The sequence below is a fragment of the Megascapheus bottae genome, chromosome 14 (genome assembly GCF_031878675.1).
Source record: "Megascapheus bottae isolate mThoBot1 chromosome 14, mThoBot2.hap1, whole genome shotgun sequence".
NCBI lineage: Eukaryota > Metazoa > Chordata > Mammalia > Rodentia > Geomyidae > Megascapheus > Megascapheus bottae.
The window spans coordinates 11,752,664-11,771,795 of NC_143522.1; the positions used below are offsets into that span (position 1 = coordinate 11,752,664).

A 19,132-nucleotide genomic window follows, 5' to 3' on the forward strand; every position below is an offset into this window, starting at 1 on the left:
GAAACTGGAAAAAAAGAAGAAAATGAATAAGAATGAAATGGATTATGAGAGTTGTGTAAATAGTTCCATAGTGTAGCTTGCCTAGCATATATGAGGTCCTTGGTTTAAACCCCAACTGCAAAAAATTCATAATGCATTTTTAGTTGAGACATAGGACTTAATGGTTTAGGGGTTTTCTTTTTTTTATTCTGGGGATAGAACCCAGGGTCTTATGCATGTTAGTGCTTTATCACTGAGCTATCCCCCTATTCAAGAATATGGAATTTATTTCAACCTTTTCTATATGTATCTCCTTTCTTCCTGAAGTCTCAGTTCTTTTTTTTTTTTTTTTTTGCCAGTCCTGGAGCTTGAACTCACAGCTTGAGCACTGTCCCTGAGCTTCTTTTCTCAAGGTTAGGACTCTACCATTTGAGCCACAGAACCACTTCTGGCTTTTTTCTATTTATGTGGTACTGAGGAATTGAACTCAGGGCTGCATGGATGCTAGGCAAGCATTCTACTACTAAGCAACTAAGTCTGAAGTCTCAGTTCTTAATGATGATATCAATATAATCACCTCACACAAACTTGCAATAGCAACACTACCACCAACAATAGATGCCTAAAAGCAGTTTAAGAGTCTTTTCTTTTTTGTTTTTGGTCATGGGACTTGAACTCTGGGCCTGGGTGCTGTCCCTGAGCTCTTTAAGGCAACCACTCTACCCCTTGAGCCACAGTACCATTCCCAGTTTTCTAGTGGTTAATTGGAGATAAGAGTCTCATAGACTGGCCGGGAGTTTGGCCTAGTGGTTAAAGTGCTTGCCTAGCATGCATGAAGACCCGGGTTCGATTCCTCGGTACCACATACATAGAAAAAAGCCAGAAGTGGTGCTGAGGCTCAAGTGGTAGAGCTCTAGCCTTGAGAAAGTCCAAGGACAGTGCTCAGGCCCTGAGCTCAAGCCCAGGACTGGCAAAAAAAAAAAAAAAAAGTCTCATAGACTTTAATGCCCAGGCTGGCTTTGACCCAAGTTCCTCAGATTTCAGCCTCCTGAGTAGCTAGGATTACAGGCGTGAGCCACTGTGCCTAGCTAGGGTTTTTGTTTTGTTTTGTCTTTTGTACTTTTCCTCACAGGAATGTATCAGTAAAGATCTATGATGAAAGCTTTGAGATTCAAAAGCCAAGTGAAATTCCTGGCTTCAAGAAGTTCCTATTATCAACTCAACAACATACTACAGTTTTGAGTTTTAAAAGTTTCTTTTTTTGGTGGGGCGGGTTGTATGTGTATGTTTGTGTGCCAGTCCAGGGGCTTGAACATATTTTGGGACATATTTTGTTCAAGGCTAGCACTCCACCACTTGAGCCACAGCCCTTTTTCTGTGTGTGTGGTTTCTGGGAATCGAACCCAGGGCTTCATGCATGCTAGGAGAGCACATTACCACTAGGCCACGTTCCCAGCCCTGGTTTGGGCTTTTGTTGTAGTTGTTGCTACAGATTGAATCCAGAACCTTGAACATGCCAAGCACTTGCTTTACCTACTAAATTATATGTTTAGATTTCTTCCAGAATTTCTTTCTGATTCAAGGTATATTGGCATCTTTTATGGAAATTAATATTGTAAAATTAATACTTTCAACAAAAAGAGGGGCCAGGAGGTTGGCCTGGTGATAGAGGGCTTGCCTAGCATGCATAAACCCCTGGGTTCTATTCCTTAGTCCCACATACACAGAAAAAAGCTGGAAGCTGAGGCTCAAGTGGTAGAGAGCTAGCCTTGAGAAAGCCCAATGACTGTGCCCAGGCCCTGAGTTCAAGCCCCAGGACTGGCAGAAAGAAAATAAACTAATGGAACATTTCTTCGGTTCAAGGCTTCAGATGAAACATGACTCTGTAGAACTTTTGTTTTTCCTAACTTACTTACTTCTTCTTTGACTATAGGAACAAAAGTACACTATGCAGATAAATCAGCTGGAAGGAAGATTCTCTCAAAGAGCCAAAGAAATTGGTATGATTCAGACAGAGCTAAAAACAATAAAACATTTCCAGAAGAGAAAAGTCGAAGTGGAGAAAGAATTAGAGGATGTAAGTTCCTTCCTTCCCTTTCCTCCTCTCTTCCCTTCATTCCTTTCCTTCTTTGCTCCCTCCTACTCCTTCCCTGTTTTTTTCTCTCTTTTCTTTCTGCAGAAAGTCTTCACATTCCTGTGAGACATTAACTTCTCTGACATTTTAGAGCTTATGTGAGAGAAAAAGAGGAAAACGAAAGCCTTGACCATTCAAGTGTTATTTCTCTAAACATCGATTTCTTTTTTTTTTTTTTCTTTTTCTTTTTTCTTTGCCAGTCCTGGGCTTGAGCTCACAACCTGAGCACTGTCCTTGGACTTTCTGAAGGTGGCTAGAGTTCTACCACTTGGGCCTAAGCACCTCTTCTGGCTTTTTTTCTATGTATGTGGTACCGAGGAATCGAACCCGGATCTTTGTGCATGTTAGGCAAGCACTCTACCACCAGGCCAAACTCTCAGCCTTAAACATCAATTTCTTTATGAACCAAATTTTAAACCAAGTCACCCATGTTCATCAGCAGTTAAATATTTTTATTGACTCTAATAAGAAGTGAACTTATTAGAAAATATGGGGGAGGGAGTAGCATAGTTCTAAAGAAAAAATACATGTTTAGCCTGATGAATAATTTTACAAAAAAAATCAGAAGATTCTTTGAGTAGAGGTGGGTAGAATGAGAATACTTTTAGCAAGTTGCTCTAAATAACTTATATACTTATACTCTTTCTGTTACTTTCCATTCCACCAGCTCAGAATGTAATTTTATTGCATCAGTTAAAATGCAGTGGTGACATAGGAAAGTGAAGTCAGAAAATTACTAAACCTTCCTTCTTGTAACTTTCTTGGTTCCATCATCTTTAAAATGAGGATCATTAGGGCACTCAGGATTGTTATAGGATTAAGCCAAATAGTATTCATAAAGTACTTAGTATATGACATATAATAAGAATTATATAAAGTGATGTTCTGCTGTATGAAATAAAAAGTCCAAATTTATAGCTCTTGTGATTTTCATGGATATAGTCAGGGATATAGTTGTCTGAATGCTTACTTGGAGATTGAGGATTTGTTTCCGCAGTGATACATTCACCTCACCTGGATGTTCTGATGGTGTGGTGATTATGGGAGGTAGAAGATTCTTCCTATATGGGACCCTCATGTAAGCTGAGTGATGACATCTCCCAGAGTGAGAGAGCCAGGTAGAAACTGCCCCCCCCCCTTAATCCCATCCTGCAGCGGTGCTGGGGATGAGGCTTTTTCAGTTCCATTTAAACATTAAGACTTTATCTTGTGTTATATGTATCTTGCACAGCAAGATTTTTTTTCATATCAATGAGTGAAATAGTTTTTTTAAGTGTTTTTTCTTTTTTTGTATTTTGTATCAACAATCATTTTGAATTGTGCCTAATTTATGCGGAGCAGCAAAGGGCATTTTTATTTTTGCCAGTCATGGGACTTGAACTCATGGCCTGAGCACTGTACTTGGACTTCCTCAAGGTTAGAGCTCTACCACTTGAGCCACAGCACCACTTCTGGCTTTTTTCTATGTATGTGGTACTAAGGAATCAAACCTGGGTCTTTGTGCATGCTAGGCAAGCACTCTACTACTAGGCCAAACTCCAGGCCCGAAAGGGCAATTTTTAGATTTTTCTTTTTACAAGTTTGTGTTTAAATTACAAATAAAAGAAGAACTTAACATAAAACAGTAAGACTTTTATCTAAGTGCAATGTATATGTCTGTAAGTCCAGCGCTTGGGAGGTGAGGAAAGAGGATGCTGAGTTTTACGTTAGCCTTATTGCATAGTGAGTATCAGGACAGCCTGAGTTAAGGAGTGAGAACTAATGCCAAACAACTCAAAGGGGGAGAGGGAGGAATTACAACTTTTCAACTGTATTTTTTATACTTCTTAGCCATATTATCTTGAGCTCTCACCCACAAGATTGTGGACTCTTACAGGTGTTCCACCACTTGAGCCATGCTTCCAGTTCTTTCTTTTTGCTTCCATTATTTTTTAATGGATCTTGTTTTTTGCCCTGGCTGGCCCATAATTTGTTCTTCTATATACCGCTCCTGGTCTTGCAAACTTTATTTCGGGGCTGGCCTCTAGTGCAATTCCTCCCTCATCTCCACTTACCTAATAGCTAAGATTATAGACGTGAGGCACTGCGCCTAAGCGTGACTGTAAATTCTTTGCGTCACTAATTTTGTGTTCACTGAACTACTAAATACCCGGCAGCGGCAGCGTTTAGTTAACCTGGGGAAAGGACTCTTTGAAGAGCATCCGCTCTCTCTTCATTAAACTTGATTGGCGGGTGGCGCATGCGCACTCCCTCCCCGCGCGCTGCCTGGGCGGGGCGTCCCCGTCGTGACGTAACAGCCTCGCGCCGCTCCACGCCGGGGCCGTGGCCGTTTAAGCGCTCGAGACTCGGAGATGGCAGAGCAAGTTTCTCCGGGAAAGTCGGCGGACCAGGTATGCACCTTCCTCTTCAAAAAGCCCAAGCGGAAAGGCACTGCGGGCCGCAGGAAGCGTCCGTCGTGCAGCCCAGAGTCCGGGGACAGCGACAGCAGTAGCGACGAAGGCAGCACTGTGGTCCGACCAGAGAAGAAGCGGACGGTCCACAACCCTATGATCCAGAAGACGCCCGGCATCGGCAAAGCCAAGGCGTCGGAGCGCCGCTCGAGCGGGGACGGGGACGGGGGTGAGGAGGAGGAAGAGAGAGTCAGTCTGGGCGTGTTCTACAAGTCCACCCGCTCGGCAAAGCCCGCGGGGCCCGAGGATATGGGGGCGACCGCCGCGTACCAGCTGGACACGGACAAGGAGCGAGATGCACAGGCCATCTTCGAGCGCAGCCAGAAGATCCAGGAGGAACTGAGAGGCAAGGAAGATGACAAGATCTACCGGGGAATCAACAACTACCAGAAATACATGAAGCCCAAAGATACATCCATGGGCAACGCCTCCTCCGGGATGGTGAGGAAGGGCCCCATTCGAGCGCCCGAGCACCTGCGTGCCACGGTGCGCTGGGATTACCAGCCCGACATCTGTAAGGACTACAAGGAGACTGGTTTCTGCGGCTTCGGAGACAGCTGCAAATTCCTCCACGACCGTTCAGATTACAAGCACGGGTGGCAGATCGAACGTGAGCTTGATGAGGGTCGGTATGGTGTCGGGGAGGAGGAAAACTACGAAGTGGGAAGCGATGATGACGAAATACCATTTAAGTGTTTCATCTGTCGTCAAACCTTCCAAAACCCAGTTGTCACCAAGTGTAAGCATTATTTCTGCGAGAGCTGTGCACTTCAGCGTTTCCGCATCACTCCACGCTGTTACGTCTGTGACCAGCAGACCAGTGGCGTCTTCAATCCCGCCAAAGAATTGATTGCTAAACTGAAGAAGCCTAGAGCTGCAGAGGACCCCGATGGGATTTAATTCACATGGCTTGGGTTTTCCATAAATTTCTCTTCAAAATATTTTTCTTCTGGTCTTCTTCAAAAACTCCCCCAAACAACCATAACCGAAGGAATGGATTTGAAAAAGAAAGAATATCAAGTTTGTTTTCAATGAAGATGCTGCAGATTGAATCAATATAGTCAACTCTTCAGGAACTTTCAACACGGTATACATTGGGAATCAAAATTAGTTAAGAGATAATTCATAGTCCGGTGAGCTAATGTGTGATTTTTCTTCTTAAAAGAACAGCGTTGCTACCTAGTGAATAAATAGACTTCAGACCTTTCGAAGAGCTGTTAAGAAACACATTAGAAATTAAGTCGGAAGTTACTAGTTTATGGGGAAAAGTAAGGTGGTTAATTGGAATTTCAAACAGAGGAGGCAAGTGTCAGGGGCCAATGCACTTAAAATTGGAAGATAGACATTAAGGAAAAAGTTCACTGTATGTATGATTCATTTTGCAACTTGGAAAGAGACTAGTTACATTTAAATCGTTGTAAGTTATTCAAGGCATATGTTTTAAAGAAAAAAAAAGTTGATATGTGGTGCACACCTGCAATCCCAGCTGCTGAAGCAAGAGGATCTGTAGTTCAGGTAAGCCTGTGCAACAGTGTCTACATACTGGTAGATTATTTTTTAGGAGTTTTAGTTCAAGTGGTAATGTGTATTTTTTATCAGATTTAACTTAATGGATTAAGAAAGAAAGATGCCAGGTGTCTGTGGCTCATGCCTGTAACCCTATTTAGGAAGCCAAGATCATGAGTCAAAAGTTCAGGGACAGCTCCCATACCCTGGTGCTGAGTTCAAGCCTAGAACAGGAACACACACAAAAGAAACGAAAGTAGCTGTAACTGTAACTGTTGTTAAAATTTGTTGTACAGTCTTTCTCTTCTGTTTTATAGAAATATATTTAACATGTCTGCAGGCTATTTTTACAAAAGTCAGGTACAAATTGTTAACCCTGACTTTTTTGGATCATTGGGCTTTGAGCTTCACCTGGGCAATATCCTTGAGTTCTTCAGCTCAAGGCTACTACCCTACCCTTGAGCCAAGCCACACTTCCCATTTTCTAGTGATTAATTGGAGATGAGTCTCAAGGCATTGTATTACCTGGGCCAGCTTTGAACTATCATCCTCAGATCTCAACCTCCTGAGTAGTTAGGATTACAGGCATGAGCCACCAGAATCCAGCAAAACATGAACTTTTAAACGACTGTGATATGTATTACCAACTGATATATGTCTAATGGCATATGAAAGGTACATTTCCAAGGATCTCCAGGATGTTTTATAGAATTTTATATTGGCAATTAGTTTTGAAAGTCTTTGAAATTATATGAAAATATTTAAGAAGAAAGAACATCTGAAAGAGGGCATATATAATGTAGGGACCCCTTTCTTGACTTCCCCCCAAATCCCATCTTCATGACAAAGGTGTACTTGAGGCGGGGGCTGTAAAATCCCTGATAACAGCTCAGATTACAAGAGCAGTTAAACCAGGTGGAGTTACCAGAATTCCTCCCCCACCCAACCCCCTTGGCCTGCCAGGAAACTCTCTTTTTCCTTTGTCATCAGAGCAGTGTGCCAGAAGCCCACCAAGATGATAGGTCAGTTCAAACAGCAAAGGTGACAGTGGTTGCCCCAGCCATCACTCAAGTATGTTGAGATTCCATTGGCCACCTGTGTATGGCCAGCCCAACCACATAACTGGTGGTCTATAAAAGTAGCCTGTAAGATTAGGCGGGGTCACTCTCTCACTCACATCTTAGAGACAGCCCTGACTGGTCAGTATGCTTCTCAATACTAGGCGAGGAATAAAACTCTATTTAACTTCTGCTTTTGTGTCAGACTCGTTCCTTTGATTATGGACCCTAATATTGGGGGACTGGACCCTAACAATAAAATAAAGATTTAATATGGTAGAATAGATTACAGGAACTGAAAATCTAGTTCAATTGGCCCAGCATTAGCAATGAGCACACAGACTGAACAACAGTCCCTGAGTTCAAGCTCTGTCATTGGCAAAAAACAAAAACAGACTACAGTAAGAAAAATTGTTAAGGGTATATTAAACATGATATTAATTATTTTTCCTATATTTAATCCTTTCCACTCCTATATGAGATAAATCCTGTTACTATGCTTTTTTTTTTTAATGGTACTGTCCTCTTTTTTTTTTTTATACCTGGCAACCTGAATCAACAGTCAAGTGACTTTTTGGAGACAAACAGCCTATGAGACAATCCACATTTAACCTACTCTGTATGATGGAGAGCTCTGTACTACTTTTTTTTCCCCTCGACATGAATGATAGTTTAAGTATGTCCATTTCCATCTTATCAGTAGAATATCATCACTTTAGTTTATATTTCCTTAGCATCCTTTCCTTCCTAAAAGTGTCATGTCTCTTTTATTCTGCATAGTTTTAGAGAATAGAAGTAGGTTTCTATGGGCCGGGAGTTTAGCCTAGTGGTAGAGTACTTACCTAGCTCTCATGAAGACCCAGATTCGATTTCTTGGTACCACATACATAGAAAAAGCCAGAAGTGGTGCTGTGGCTCAAGTGGCAGACCACTGGCCTTGAGAAAGCCCAAGAACAGTGCTCAGCCCCTGAGTTCAAGCCGCAGGACTTGCAAAAAAAAAAGGCACCTATCCATTAAGGAGAAGGCTTGTATACTAATAAGCTTTGAATTAGTGATATACCTTTCTCTAGACCTTTTTTCCACAAAAGATTTGTGTATGTGCGTATGTGTGTTGTTGTTCAATGCTAGCACTCTACCATTTGAGCCACAATTACACTTTAGGCATTTTGGTGGTTAATTAGAAATAAGAGTCTCATGATTTTCCTGTCAAGGCTTGCTTCAAACTAAGATCTCAGCCTCCTGAGGGGCTAGACATGAACTGGTGCCACACCAAGATTATTATATTAGGTGAGGGCATTGTATAATCTGGCCCCAATTCTAAAATTTTATGATTTTCTGATTACACACTTGAAGGCATTTGGAAAATATAAGAGTAACTTGTATGAATGTGAAGAATTATTATCAATACGAGTCTTAAATTTCCCCACCTAGCACACATGAGGCCAAGTGCAATATGAAGTACCATTAAGAAAAAAAAAAGTGGGGGGAAACATCATCTCAATATGAAGGAAATTCAGTACTTAGAGGCAAGGACATTGAAGTTTTCTATATGTTTGGATTAGGAGTTAATATATAACAAAATGTTTATGAGAATTTTTCCTATTGATCTTTTTTTTTTGCTTTGAAATTTTAGCTGAAAGAAAATTTAAGGACCACAGAGAAGAAACATCAGGAAACTCTCCGAAGACTGGAAGGCAGATTCTTTGAAGAAAAGGTACAGAATATTAGGAAATGCTAAGAAAAGCCAACTAGAACAAAAGTATATTTATATGTATTTTAAGACATATCAACATTTTATTTGATCTTACTAGAACACAGCTAAAGCTGTGTGTCATCGCATACATCTGCCATTCAGGAGACTGAGACAGAAAGACAATGAGTTGATGGCCAGCTTGGGATAGATAGTGAGACCTGTTGTGCCCAGAGGAGGGGTCCCCCCAAAGAAAACCACTGAGATAGAGGCGTCCAAAATGCAAAAGCAAGGTTTATTGCGGGATACAAGCCAGGCAGGGAGTTCATCCGCAGGCACTGGGCAGTGAGGCTGGGAGGAGTCCTTGGTCAGGGTTTACCCAGCCTTTTTATTTTTTTATTTTTATTTATTTATTTATTTATTTATTTTACCAGTCTTGGGCTTGAGCTCAGGGCCTGAGCCCTTGGGCTTTCTCAAGGCTAAAGCTCTACCGCTTGAGCACCACTTCTGGCTTTTTTTTTTCCTATGTATGTGGTACCGAGGAATTGAACCCGGTCTTCTGTACCTCCAAGATGGCATACTTATTGGCTAGAATTTTCTTTTAAAAATAACAATTTTGTAGCCAGCACTGGTGGCTCAGGCCTATAATCCTAGCTGCCCAGGAGGCTGAGATCTAGAATCCCAGGGACAAAAGTCCATGAGACTTTTAGCTCCAATTAACCACCATGAAACTGGAAGTGGCTTTGTGACTCAAGGGGTAGAGCACTAGCCTTCAGCTGAAGAGCTCAGGGACACTGCCCAGACCCAGAGTTCAAGCCCAATGACTGACCAAAAAGAAAATTGTATTTTAATATTCTATTTTATTTTCTAGCACCGTCTAGAAAAAGAGGCTGAAAAGAAGATACTAATGCTGGCAGAGAGAGCTCACCATGAAGCTGTGGTGTAAGCTGTTGCCTCCTGTTTTAGTTTCTTTTATGGTGTTTTCTCCTTACCTTCCTGTTTCTTTCCGGCTAGCTTTCTTCTAATGTTATGGACTATTCTTTTTTTCTTTTTCTCTTCTTTTTTTTTTTTGATGATAGTGGGTCTTAAACTCTGGGCCTGGGTGCTGTCCCCAAGCTCTTCAGCTCAAGATTACCACCCTAGCCCCTGAGCCACAGCCACTTCTAGTTTTCTGATGGTTAATTGGAGATAAGAGTCTCATGGACTTTAGTTCCCAGGCTGGCTTTGAATCTTGATCTTCCTGAGTAGCTAGGATTACAGGCATGAGCCATCATGCCCAGCTGGACTAGTTTTACTCCATGTTTCTTTTTCTTCATATGCCCTACTCATTGTGTCCTCCTTTCTAGTAAGTAGCATGACATGGTAGAAAGATCCTAGGCTTTGAAGTTAGGCTGATTTTTTCAATATGCATCTTGATTGACTGTTAAAAAAATTACTGACTTGCTTGAAAATTGGATTCTTTATGTGAAAACTGGCTATAGCTGGGCATGATAGTACATGCCTGTAATCCTAGTACTTAGGAAGCTGAAGGAAGAGGTTTACAAGTTCTACACAAGCCTACCTATATAGTGAGACCGGTCAGCACTTTTGCACTTTTGTTTACCCAGGCACTTGAGATCCTTTTGTCTCACCCTTTCAAGTACTGGTATTTTATGCATGTGTCATGATGTCAGCTAACATATTACTTTTCACTTTATTATAGAATAAGAATTAGTCATAAGAAAACCCACAGTAAGCCAGGGATGGTGGCTCATGACTATAATTCTAGCCACTCAGGAGGGTGGGATCTGAGGGTCAAGGTTCAGAGCCAGCCCAGGCACTAAAAAGTCCTGGAGACTCTTATGTCCACTTAATCACCAGAAAACTGGAAGCGGTGCTGTGGCTCAGGGGTTAGGGGTTAGCTTGAGCTGAAGAGCTCAGGAACAACACCCAGGCCCAGAGTTCAAGTCCCATGACCAACCAAAAAAGTAAGTTAAGTGAGTAGTAGTTGTGAATGTGTATTAAGTGTTCCTAGGGATCAAACTTAGGGTCTTTCATATATTAGGCAATCATTTTGTCACTAAGCTATGTACCTAGCCCAGTGGTGGCCATTAATAATATTGGAGATTAAAGTAATCATTGTTGTAAATTGGTAATATCTTAAACTTAGGCCTATATTTTAGATCCTTTATCTGCTTATTTCAGACAACTGAATACTGCTGGAAGAAATGTTTTTAAAGAGAATGTTTATCTTCAGAAAGCTCTTTCATACCACCTGAAGGAAGCTGAAGCTGTACAAAAAGACTCCCAGAAGTTACAAGAGAGTCATACTATTCTTTTACATCAAAAGGTTCCCATTTTCATTTGGATTTTGTTTCCTATTAAGAATTGGATTGGTAAATACCAAGAACTAAGCATAATAATGATACATATGGACAATAGGAATCTTTAATTGATGACATGAAAAGATTATCAAATGACTTATAATATGCATAGGCTTAACTTTACATAGAATAAATCAAAATTGCAACCTTAGCAATCTGCTACCTTAGAATGCATGTTTTGCTTTGCCTCAGTTAGTCACTTAGGAATTGGTTTGGCTATGAGTTTATTTCTTCTAAAAAAATCTGGAGGTGAAAAATCTAGAGTAGGAAAGCTAGTGTGACAAAATCAAAAAACAACTTATTTAGCTTCTTTCTTCCATGTGTGACTTAAATCCTCAGAGTTGCCTTTATGGCCAACATGGGTATTGGAGCTCTATTCCAACAAGAAGGAAGGGTAAGAAGACAAAAAGAAATGTGCCTTTTAGAGGTCTTCTTGGGAGTCTTACACATATTTTTCTTTTTCCCCCTGGGGTTGATAGGGCCTGGGCTCTGCCCCTGAGCCTCTCTGTGCTCAAAGCTAGCACTCTACCATTTGAGCCACAGTGCCACTTCCAGCTTTTTCTGTTTATGTGGTACAGAAGAATCGAATCTAGGGCTTCATGCATGCTAGGCAAGCACTCTACCACTCTACCACTAACCATATTCCCAAGCCTGCCTGCCTGCCTGCCTGCCTGCCTGCCTGCCTGCCTTCCTTCCTTCCTTCCTTCCTTCCTTCCTTCCTTCCTTCCTTCCTTCCTTCCTTCCTTCCTTCCTTCTTTCCTTCCTTCCTTCCTCTTTCTTACTTTGTTAGTCCTGGGGCTTGAACTCAAAGTCTGGACACTGTTCTTGGACACTTTTTGTTCAAAGCTAGCATTCTGCACTTGAGCCACAGCACCACTTTTGCCCTTCTCTATGTATGTGATAATGAGGAATCAAATGCTAGGCAAGCACTCTACCACTAGGCCACACTCCTGGCCCTATTACACTGATTTTTTTTGGTGGCGGGGGGCCTTGAACTCTGGACCTGGGGCCCTGTCCTTGAGCTTTTCAGCTCAAGGCTCTACCACTGGAGCCACAGTGCCACTTCTGGTTTTCTGGTGGTTAATTGGAGATAGGAGTGTTACTGACTTTAGTGCCTGGGCTGGTTTTGAACTCAACTTCCTGAGTAACTAGAATTACAGGCATGAGCCTCTGGCACCTGGCTCCTGTTTTATTGTTTTGATGGTATAAAATGAAAACTTCTAGAATTAGTGAAATCAATGGATTGCCTTCACAAATCCAAGCAAGGACCCAAGGGTATTTATTGCTTCTTATATGCAGAAGTGCCAAAATAATCACCAACTTACCCTGTTGTAAAATCTCATGGAATAGTGGAAATTATCGAGCAACTTTTAAATTCTGGATCAATTAAAGAAAAAAAAGAACCTAAACCTCTCGTCTTTTCTGTTTCTAGGAGATCAATGAATTATTAATTAAAGAAAAAATTATGCAACTTGCCCAGCAGAAATCACAAATCCAGACTCTTCAGAAGAAGGTGGTAAACTTGGAAAATGCTTTAACTTTTATGACCAGAGAGTTTGAGGCAGAAATTTTGAAACTGCAGCAACAGGCAACAATAGAGAATCAAGCAGGTCTGGTCGAAATTGACAAGCTGCAGCAGGTTCTTCAAATGAAAGACAGGGAAATGAATCGAGTGAAGAAGCTGGCCAGGAACATACTAGATGAGAGGACAGAAGTGGAAAATTTCTTTCTAGATGCTCTACATCAAGTGAAGCAACAGATCATAGTCAGCAGGAAAAACTATAAGCAGTTAGCACAAGCTGCTTTCAATTTAAAGATGAGAACAGCATGTGCAGGAAAAACAGAATATCCCCAAATCAGGACATTTGATGGCAGAGAATACAGCACCAATAGTGTGAATCAAGATCTCATAGAGGCTGAAAAATGGTACTAATAATACCTTAACACATTGCCTTTTTCTACTGCTCTTTTAATGTCCATTAAAAAGATCAGAACTCCGAAGAAGGGCTGGGAGTATGGCCTAGTGGTAGAGTGCTTGTCTAGCTTGCATGAAGCCCTGTGTTTCATTCCTGTCACATATACAGAAAAAAGCCAGAGTGGTGCTGTGGCTCACATGGTAGAGTAGTATAGCCTTGAGTAAAAAAAAGCTCAAGGATAGTGCCCAGTCCCTGAGTTCAAGCCTCAGGACTGGCAAAAAAAACTCCCCCCCACTTCAAATCAAAACAGGTTCAGTTTGGTAATATCCAAATGCTGAAGTGATTTCAAGTTTATGAAATTGATGTAGTTTGTTTTGTAGTCAGTATGTAATCAGCTATGTGGACATTTCTTCTGTTTAATCTATATTTTTTTGTAGGCCATGGGGCTTGAACTCTGGGCTTGGATGTTGCCCCTGAACTCTTCAGCTCAAGGCTATTGCCCTACCCCTTGAGCCACAGCACCACTATATATTTTTATATATATATATATAATAACATATATAATATATACTAATAATACAATAATATATATAATTTTGTGTGCATGTGGCTTGAACTCAGGGTCTAAGCACTGTCCTTGGGCTTTTTCCTCAAAGCTAGCACTCTGCCACTTGAGCCATAGCACCACTTCTGGCTTTTTCTATGTATGTGGTATCAAGGAATTGAACCCGGGTCTTTGTGCCTGCTAGGCAAGCATTTTACCACTAAGTCAAACTCTCAGTTTTATATTTTTTAAAAAGAAAAGTTGTAGCTTTTTTGTTTTTGTTTTGCCAGTCTTGGGGCTTGAACTCAGAGCTTGGGCACAGTCCTTGGGCTTTCTCAAGGCTAGAGCTCTACCACTTGAACCATAGCACCAATTCCTGCTTTTTATATGTATGTGGAATCAAACTCAGGTCTTGGTGTATGCTAGGTAAGCACTCTACCACTAAGCCAAACTTTCAGCTCCTAGAAAAGCTTTTTTTGACTATATGTTTTTCTTTAAATTGTTTAGGACAAGTACACCAAGAAATGTGGATATTGGAGATTTGACCTGGGAACAGAAGGAGAAAGTCTTGAGATTGCTGTTTGCAAAAATGAATGGTTTAGCTTCTAGGTAATTTCCTAGTTTTGCAATGAAATTATCAAACCTAAAAACCATATAGAAATATTGAACGGATTCTTACGTAGAACAATAGGAAATATACTAAAGGAAAAATAAATATAAGGTGGGTTTTTTTTTTGCTTTTCTACTGTAAATAAGCATGAAAACAAAAAATGACTTGGAAAAAGAAAGATTAATATAAGATGCTTAGGGTGATGCTGTAAGTTAATCAATGTACTTCCTGCAGGAAACATAACAAATGTGCAGGTTTTTTGTTTTGCAAAGATAAATGAATCAAGAAACTCTTAACATGAGAAAGAGGCAAAGGCAAAGCAGAAATTCACATATATTTCAAGAGAAAAAAATTTTTTTAACCTCTCCTGGGTCTTGATTTTTAGGGCCTTTGTGTTATCCTTGGGCTTTTTTGCTCAAGCTAGCTCAAGTGGTAGTAAAGTGTAGGTAGGAGTCTTATGGGCTTTCCTGCCTGGGCTGTCTTTGAGCCACAATCCTCAGATGTCAGCCTCCTCTGAGAAGCTAGGATTACAAGTGTGATCTACGGGGACCCGCCTAGGCCTTTTCGTTCTTTTTTTTTTTCTTGCCAGTCCTGGGCTTGAGACTCCACTGTTCTTGGACTTTCTCAAGGCTAGAGTTCTACTACTTGAGCCTTAACACCACTTCTGGCCTTTTTTTTCTATGTGGTACTGAGGAATTGAACCTCAGTCTTCGTGCATGCTAGGCAAACACTAGGCCCTCTCATTCTTTTTTTTTTTTTTTGCCAGTCCTGGGCTTGAGCTCAGGGCCTGAGCACTGTCCTTGGACTTTCTCAAGGCTAGAGCTCTACCACTTGAGCCTCAGCACCACTTCCGGCTTTTTTCTATGTATGTGGTACCGAGGAATCGAACCCGGGTCTTCATGCATGCTAGGCAAGCACTTTAACCACTAGGCCAAACTCCCGGCCCCTAGGCCCTCTCATTCTTGCTGAGCTTTTACTAACGCTTTACCACTTGAGCCACTTGCCAATTTTTGCTAGTTAGAGATGAGTCTGTCAGATTTATCTGCCAGGGCTGGCTTTATACTGAGATTCTCAGATCTTTGCTCCTGAATAGCTAGCCTTACAAAATGGTAAGCTACTGGTGCCTAATTTATTTCCTATTCTTAAGCTCCAAACTTCTAAATTGCACTGGCCTAAACTGGGTAACCCTTATGAGTTCTAAGGCTGTTTTTGTTTTTATTTGTTTTTTTTTTGCCAGTCGTGGGGCTTGAACTCTGTGCCTGAGTGCTCTCCTTGGGCTTTCTCAAGGCTAGAGCCCTACCACTTGAGCCATAGCACCATTTCCAGCTTTTTTTCTATGTATGTGGTACTGAGGAATTGAACCCAGGTCTTCGTGCATGCTAGTCAAGCACTCTACCACTAGGCCAACTCCTGGCCCCTCTAAGGCTGTTTTTATGGGAAGTGAACTTCGGGTGGTTTTTTTTTTTTTTTTTTTTTTTTTTTTTTTTTTTTTGCCAGTCCTGGGCTTGAGCTCAGGGCCTGAGCAATGTCCTTGGACTTTCTCAAGGCTCCATAGATCTCTACCACTTGAGCCTCAGCACCACTTCCGGCTTTTTTCTATGTATGTGGTACCAAGGAATGGAACCCGGGTCTTCATGCATGCTAGGCAAGCACTTTAACCACTAGGCCAAATTCCTGGCCCGTATTTCGGGTGTTTTAGTCAAGTACTTTCTCTTAACCTTACCCTCCACTGATAATCATTATGTTCATCTCTGTACATTTCTTTTTTTATTGGTGGTTCTGGGGTTTGAACTCTGTTTTGTACTTGCTAGACAGATACTCTACCATACTCCATATTTTCTGTGTCATGAGTTCAACATGTGTCAACTTTAGGCAATTATATTAACTTGCCTAATACTGTACATGTATGTTTGTGTAAAAAAACTCACTTTGGAAATAAGCCCATCTAACAAAAGCATTTCTCATAACACTATAAGGAGTATACTTCAAATATGGAGACATGAAAAAACACAGCCTTATTACTTTTGTTGACTTATCTGCTACAGGAAATACAACCAGAGTTCTCGGCCTCCAGTTCCAGACATTCTTGTTTCTGACAGTGGAGAAATGAAGGAATCTGGGTAAGATCTTAAGATCCTACTGGAGTCACAGGTGATAGTCAGACAACAATGGTGGTTATAGACAGCAACACATGCTAGATTTGAAAGGGAATAATATGAAAAGCCTGTTGTTCTGAACCAAATTCCAGATATAGCTGTTACAGCACTATCATTTTGTTATTACTGCAGGCATGAAAATACACTTCAAGACCAAACCTTCATCACCCAGCAAGTTCCAATATCAAATGCTGGTGAAATGGTGTTACCCAGGATTCCACAAGAACCACAGGTCACTGACCAAGTAAGGAGCCTATAATTAATCAAACAATGCACATAATTATTACCTTCATTATGCATTTTGGCTAATTTCACAGTGGTTTCCTTGCTAGCTAGCAGCTCCGAGGGATTGAGAAGCGTAAAAAATATTACTAACGCAACAAAATAGGAACTTTAAAGAAATTGTGCATACTCAAGGCATATTATACATAATGTAGATGAATACCTGAAACTCTGATGGTGTGGAAAACTATAGTGTGAAATAGCAGCTAGCCAAAATGTGTATTACATACTAGGGTCTTGTGCATGCCAGGCAGTCACTACCTCTAAGGTAAGCTCAGGTTCTTTTGTTATATAATCATAAATATAATGACCTTATAACTCTTGCCTTTGGACATACATATGTAGAGTGTAAATCAAAATAATGTAGCAGACAAATGTAGTTAGCAAAGTACATAAGTATGGTATCAGTTTTTTTAGGAAGCCAAATTTTGTTCTTTAAGGAGTTTTTATTTAAATTTGTTATTAACAATCAATTAGTATAATGTAAGAACAGAAAATTCAAACAAGGCCATAGCAGTTCGACAGATACTAAAATCCACCCCCCCCTTTTTTTTTTAAGTTGCTACCACCATGACTATAAGTAGATTTTTTTTTCCGTTTAAGAAACAAACAGCAGGGTGCTGTAGGCTCATTCCTGTAATCCTAACTACTCAAGAAGCTGGTATCTAGGATTACAGTTCCAAGACTCTTATCTTCAATTAACTGTCAGAAAACCGTGAGCGGTGCTGTGGCTCAAAGTGGTAGAGTGCTAGTCTTGGAACAAACAAAAAACTCAGGACAGTACCCAAACCCTGCATTCAAGTGCTACGACTTAGAAAGAGAAGAAAATAAACAAATTTCTGAACAAATAACTGGCTAAATAAATTGATTCCAATGAAAGTAAAGTAACTTTTTTTTTTTTTTGCCAGTCCTGGGGCTTGAACTCAGGGCCTATGCACTGTGCCTGAGCTTCTTTTGCTCAAAGCTAGCACTCTTACTACTCGAGCCACAGTGCCACTTAAGGGCTTCTAATGTTTATGTGGTACTGAGGAATGGAACCTAGGGCCTCATGCGTGCTAGGCAGGCATTCCCTTAAGCCTCATTCCTATCCACACACAATATTTTTTTCTTTCTCTCTCTTTTTTTTTTTTTTTGGTGCCAGTCTTGGGGCTTGAATTCAGGACATAGGTGCTTTCCTTTTGTACTCTACTACATGACCCGTAGTTCCACTTCTGGTATTTTATTTGTGGTAAGAATTTCTTGGATTTTCCCTGTTCAGGCTAGCTTCAAATCACAACCCTCATATCTCAACCTCCTGAGTAGATAGGATTACAGGTACAACCCACTGTCACTTGCCTTGATTAGTCACCTTTAAAAGAGTGGCTTCCCTTAACTGTAAAGAAAATATTAAGAGTCTTGGTGATTATGTTTAATTTGATTCTCAAACTATCGATTTCTGTTGCTTCACCATTAGAAAGGGGAGGGAGAAAAACAAAGGGCTGCGTGTTTTGTTACTTTTTTTTTTTTGTACTATTCTTGGGGCTTGAACTCAAGACCTGGATTACATGAACTTCTTTGCTCAAGGCTAGGTCTCTACCACTTGGAATAGCTCCATTTCTGGCTTTTTGGTAGCTAATTGGAGATAAGAATCACAGACTTTCCTTTCCGGATTGGCTTCAGACTGTGATGATATCTCAGCTTCTTGAGTAGCTAGGGTTACTGGTGTGAGCCACCAGTGCCTGGCTTATTTATTCTCTTAATCAAAGTGACTGAAGGTTCTAATGTTCTATCATTGAATTAACTTTACTGAATTAACCTCAGAGAATAGGGTCCAAGTAACTAATAAGGAAGCAGAAAAGTAAATAACAAATTCCATCTGGCAGAGCAGCAAGAGATTCTTCCATCAGAGCTAGCAGCTTTCTAGTTCACAAGCCTAGGATTCCGATGAGAGGAGCATCAGTTTCTGTTCTAATTTAAAATTGAGATAGATCAAAGAAACAACATTTTAAAGTAGCTGAAATTATGATAGAAGACTATCAAAAGCTTTATCACAACGTACATAATGGAAAGCTTTGAAATTTTTAAGTCCCAAACAGTCATTCCACTTCAATTGTCCTTTCACATAATTATTACTAATGAAAAATGCAGGCAAGAGGAAAGAGTAATGTAAAATTTGGCAAATAAGTTAGACTTCCTTAAGGCAAGAATCTTATTACACATAGTTGGAACATTCTTGATTTCTGGATCCAAGATAATTTTTCAAATAATTATCCAAGAAGACAATTTGTATGTGAATTAAATAGCTGAAGCATTGATTAGTGATTGCTGTAAAAAACTATGAAACCTAACATTTGGCACAGCCGACAAAAAGTTGATTTATCCATTGGATACTGTGGTATTTTTCTGTAGTACTTTAGGCAGGAACAAGGACAATGAATGAAATAGTGTTATAAATCACAAGGATA

The 19,132-nt window shown here is 40.6% G+C and overlaps 2 protein-coding genes across 4 annotated transcripts in view; both read left to right on the forward strand.

Moving 5' to 3' along the window:
• The window catches only part of Bbof1 (basal body orientation factor 1), a 30,018-nt gene that overhangs the window by 7,327 nt on the left and 3,559 nt on the right, over positions 1-19,132 (forward strand). For 2 of the 3 annotated variants that reach the window (XR_016537571.1, XM_090344464.1), the window contains exons 4-11: positions 1,913-2,056; positions 8,761-8,841; positions 9,689-9,759; positions 11,002-11,146; positions 12,613-13,106; positions 14,148-14,249; positions 16,296-16,370; positions 16,539-16,650. Coding sequence is in view for 2 of the 3 variants with exons in the window: in XM_090344464.1 (XP_090200590.1) it covers positions 1,913-2,056; positions 8,761-8,841; positions 9,689-9,759; positions 11,002-11,146; positions 12,613-13,106; positions 14,148-14,249; positions 16,296-16,370; positions 16,539-16,650 (1,224 nt within the window). In the remaining variant the exon portion in view is untranslated. Of the gene's footprint in view, positions 1-1,912; positions 2,057-8,760; positions 8,842-9,688; positions 9,760-11,001; positions 11,147-12,612; positions 13,107-14,147; positions 14,250-16,295; positions 16,371-16,538; positions 16,666-19,132 lie in introns of those variants that run through there. The other variant, XM_090344463.1, reaches the window with a different exon arrangement.
• Positions 4,429-6,027, forward strand: LOC150054685 (E3 ubiquitin-protein ligase RNF113A-like). The gene has a single exon (XM_090344467.1). The coding sequence runs from the start codon at positions 4,465-4,467 to the stop codon at positions 5,461-5,463; it is 999 nt and encodes a 332-aa protein (XP_090200593.1). The 5' UTR covers positions 4,429-4,464; the 3' UTR covers positions 5,464-6,027.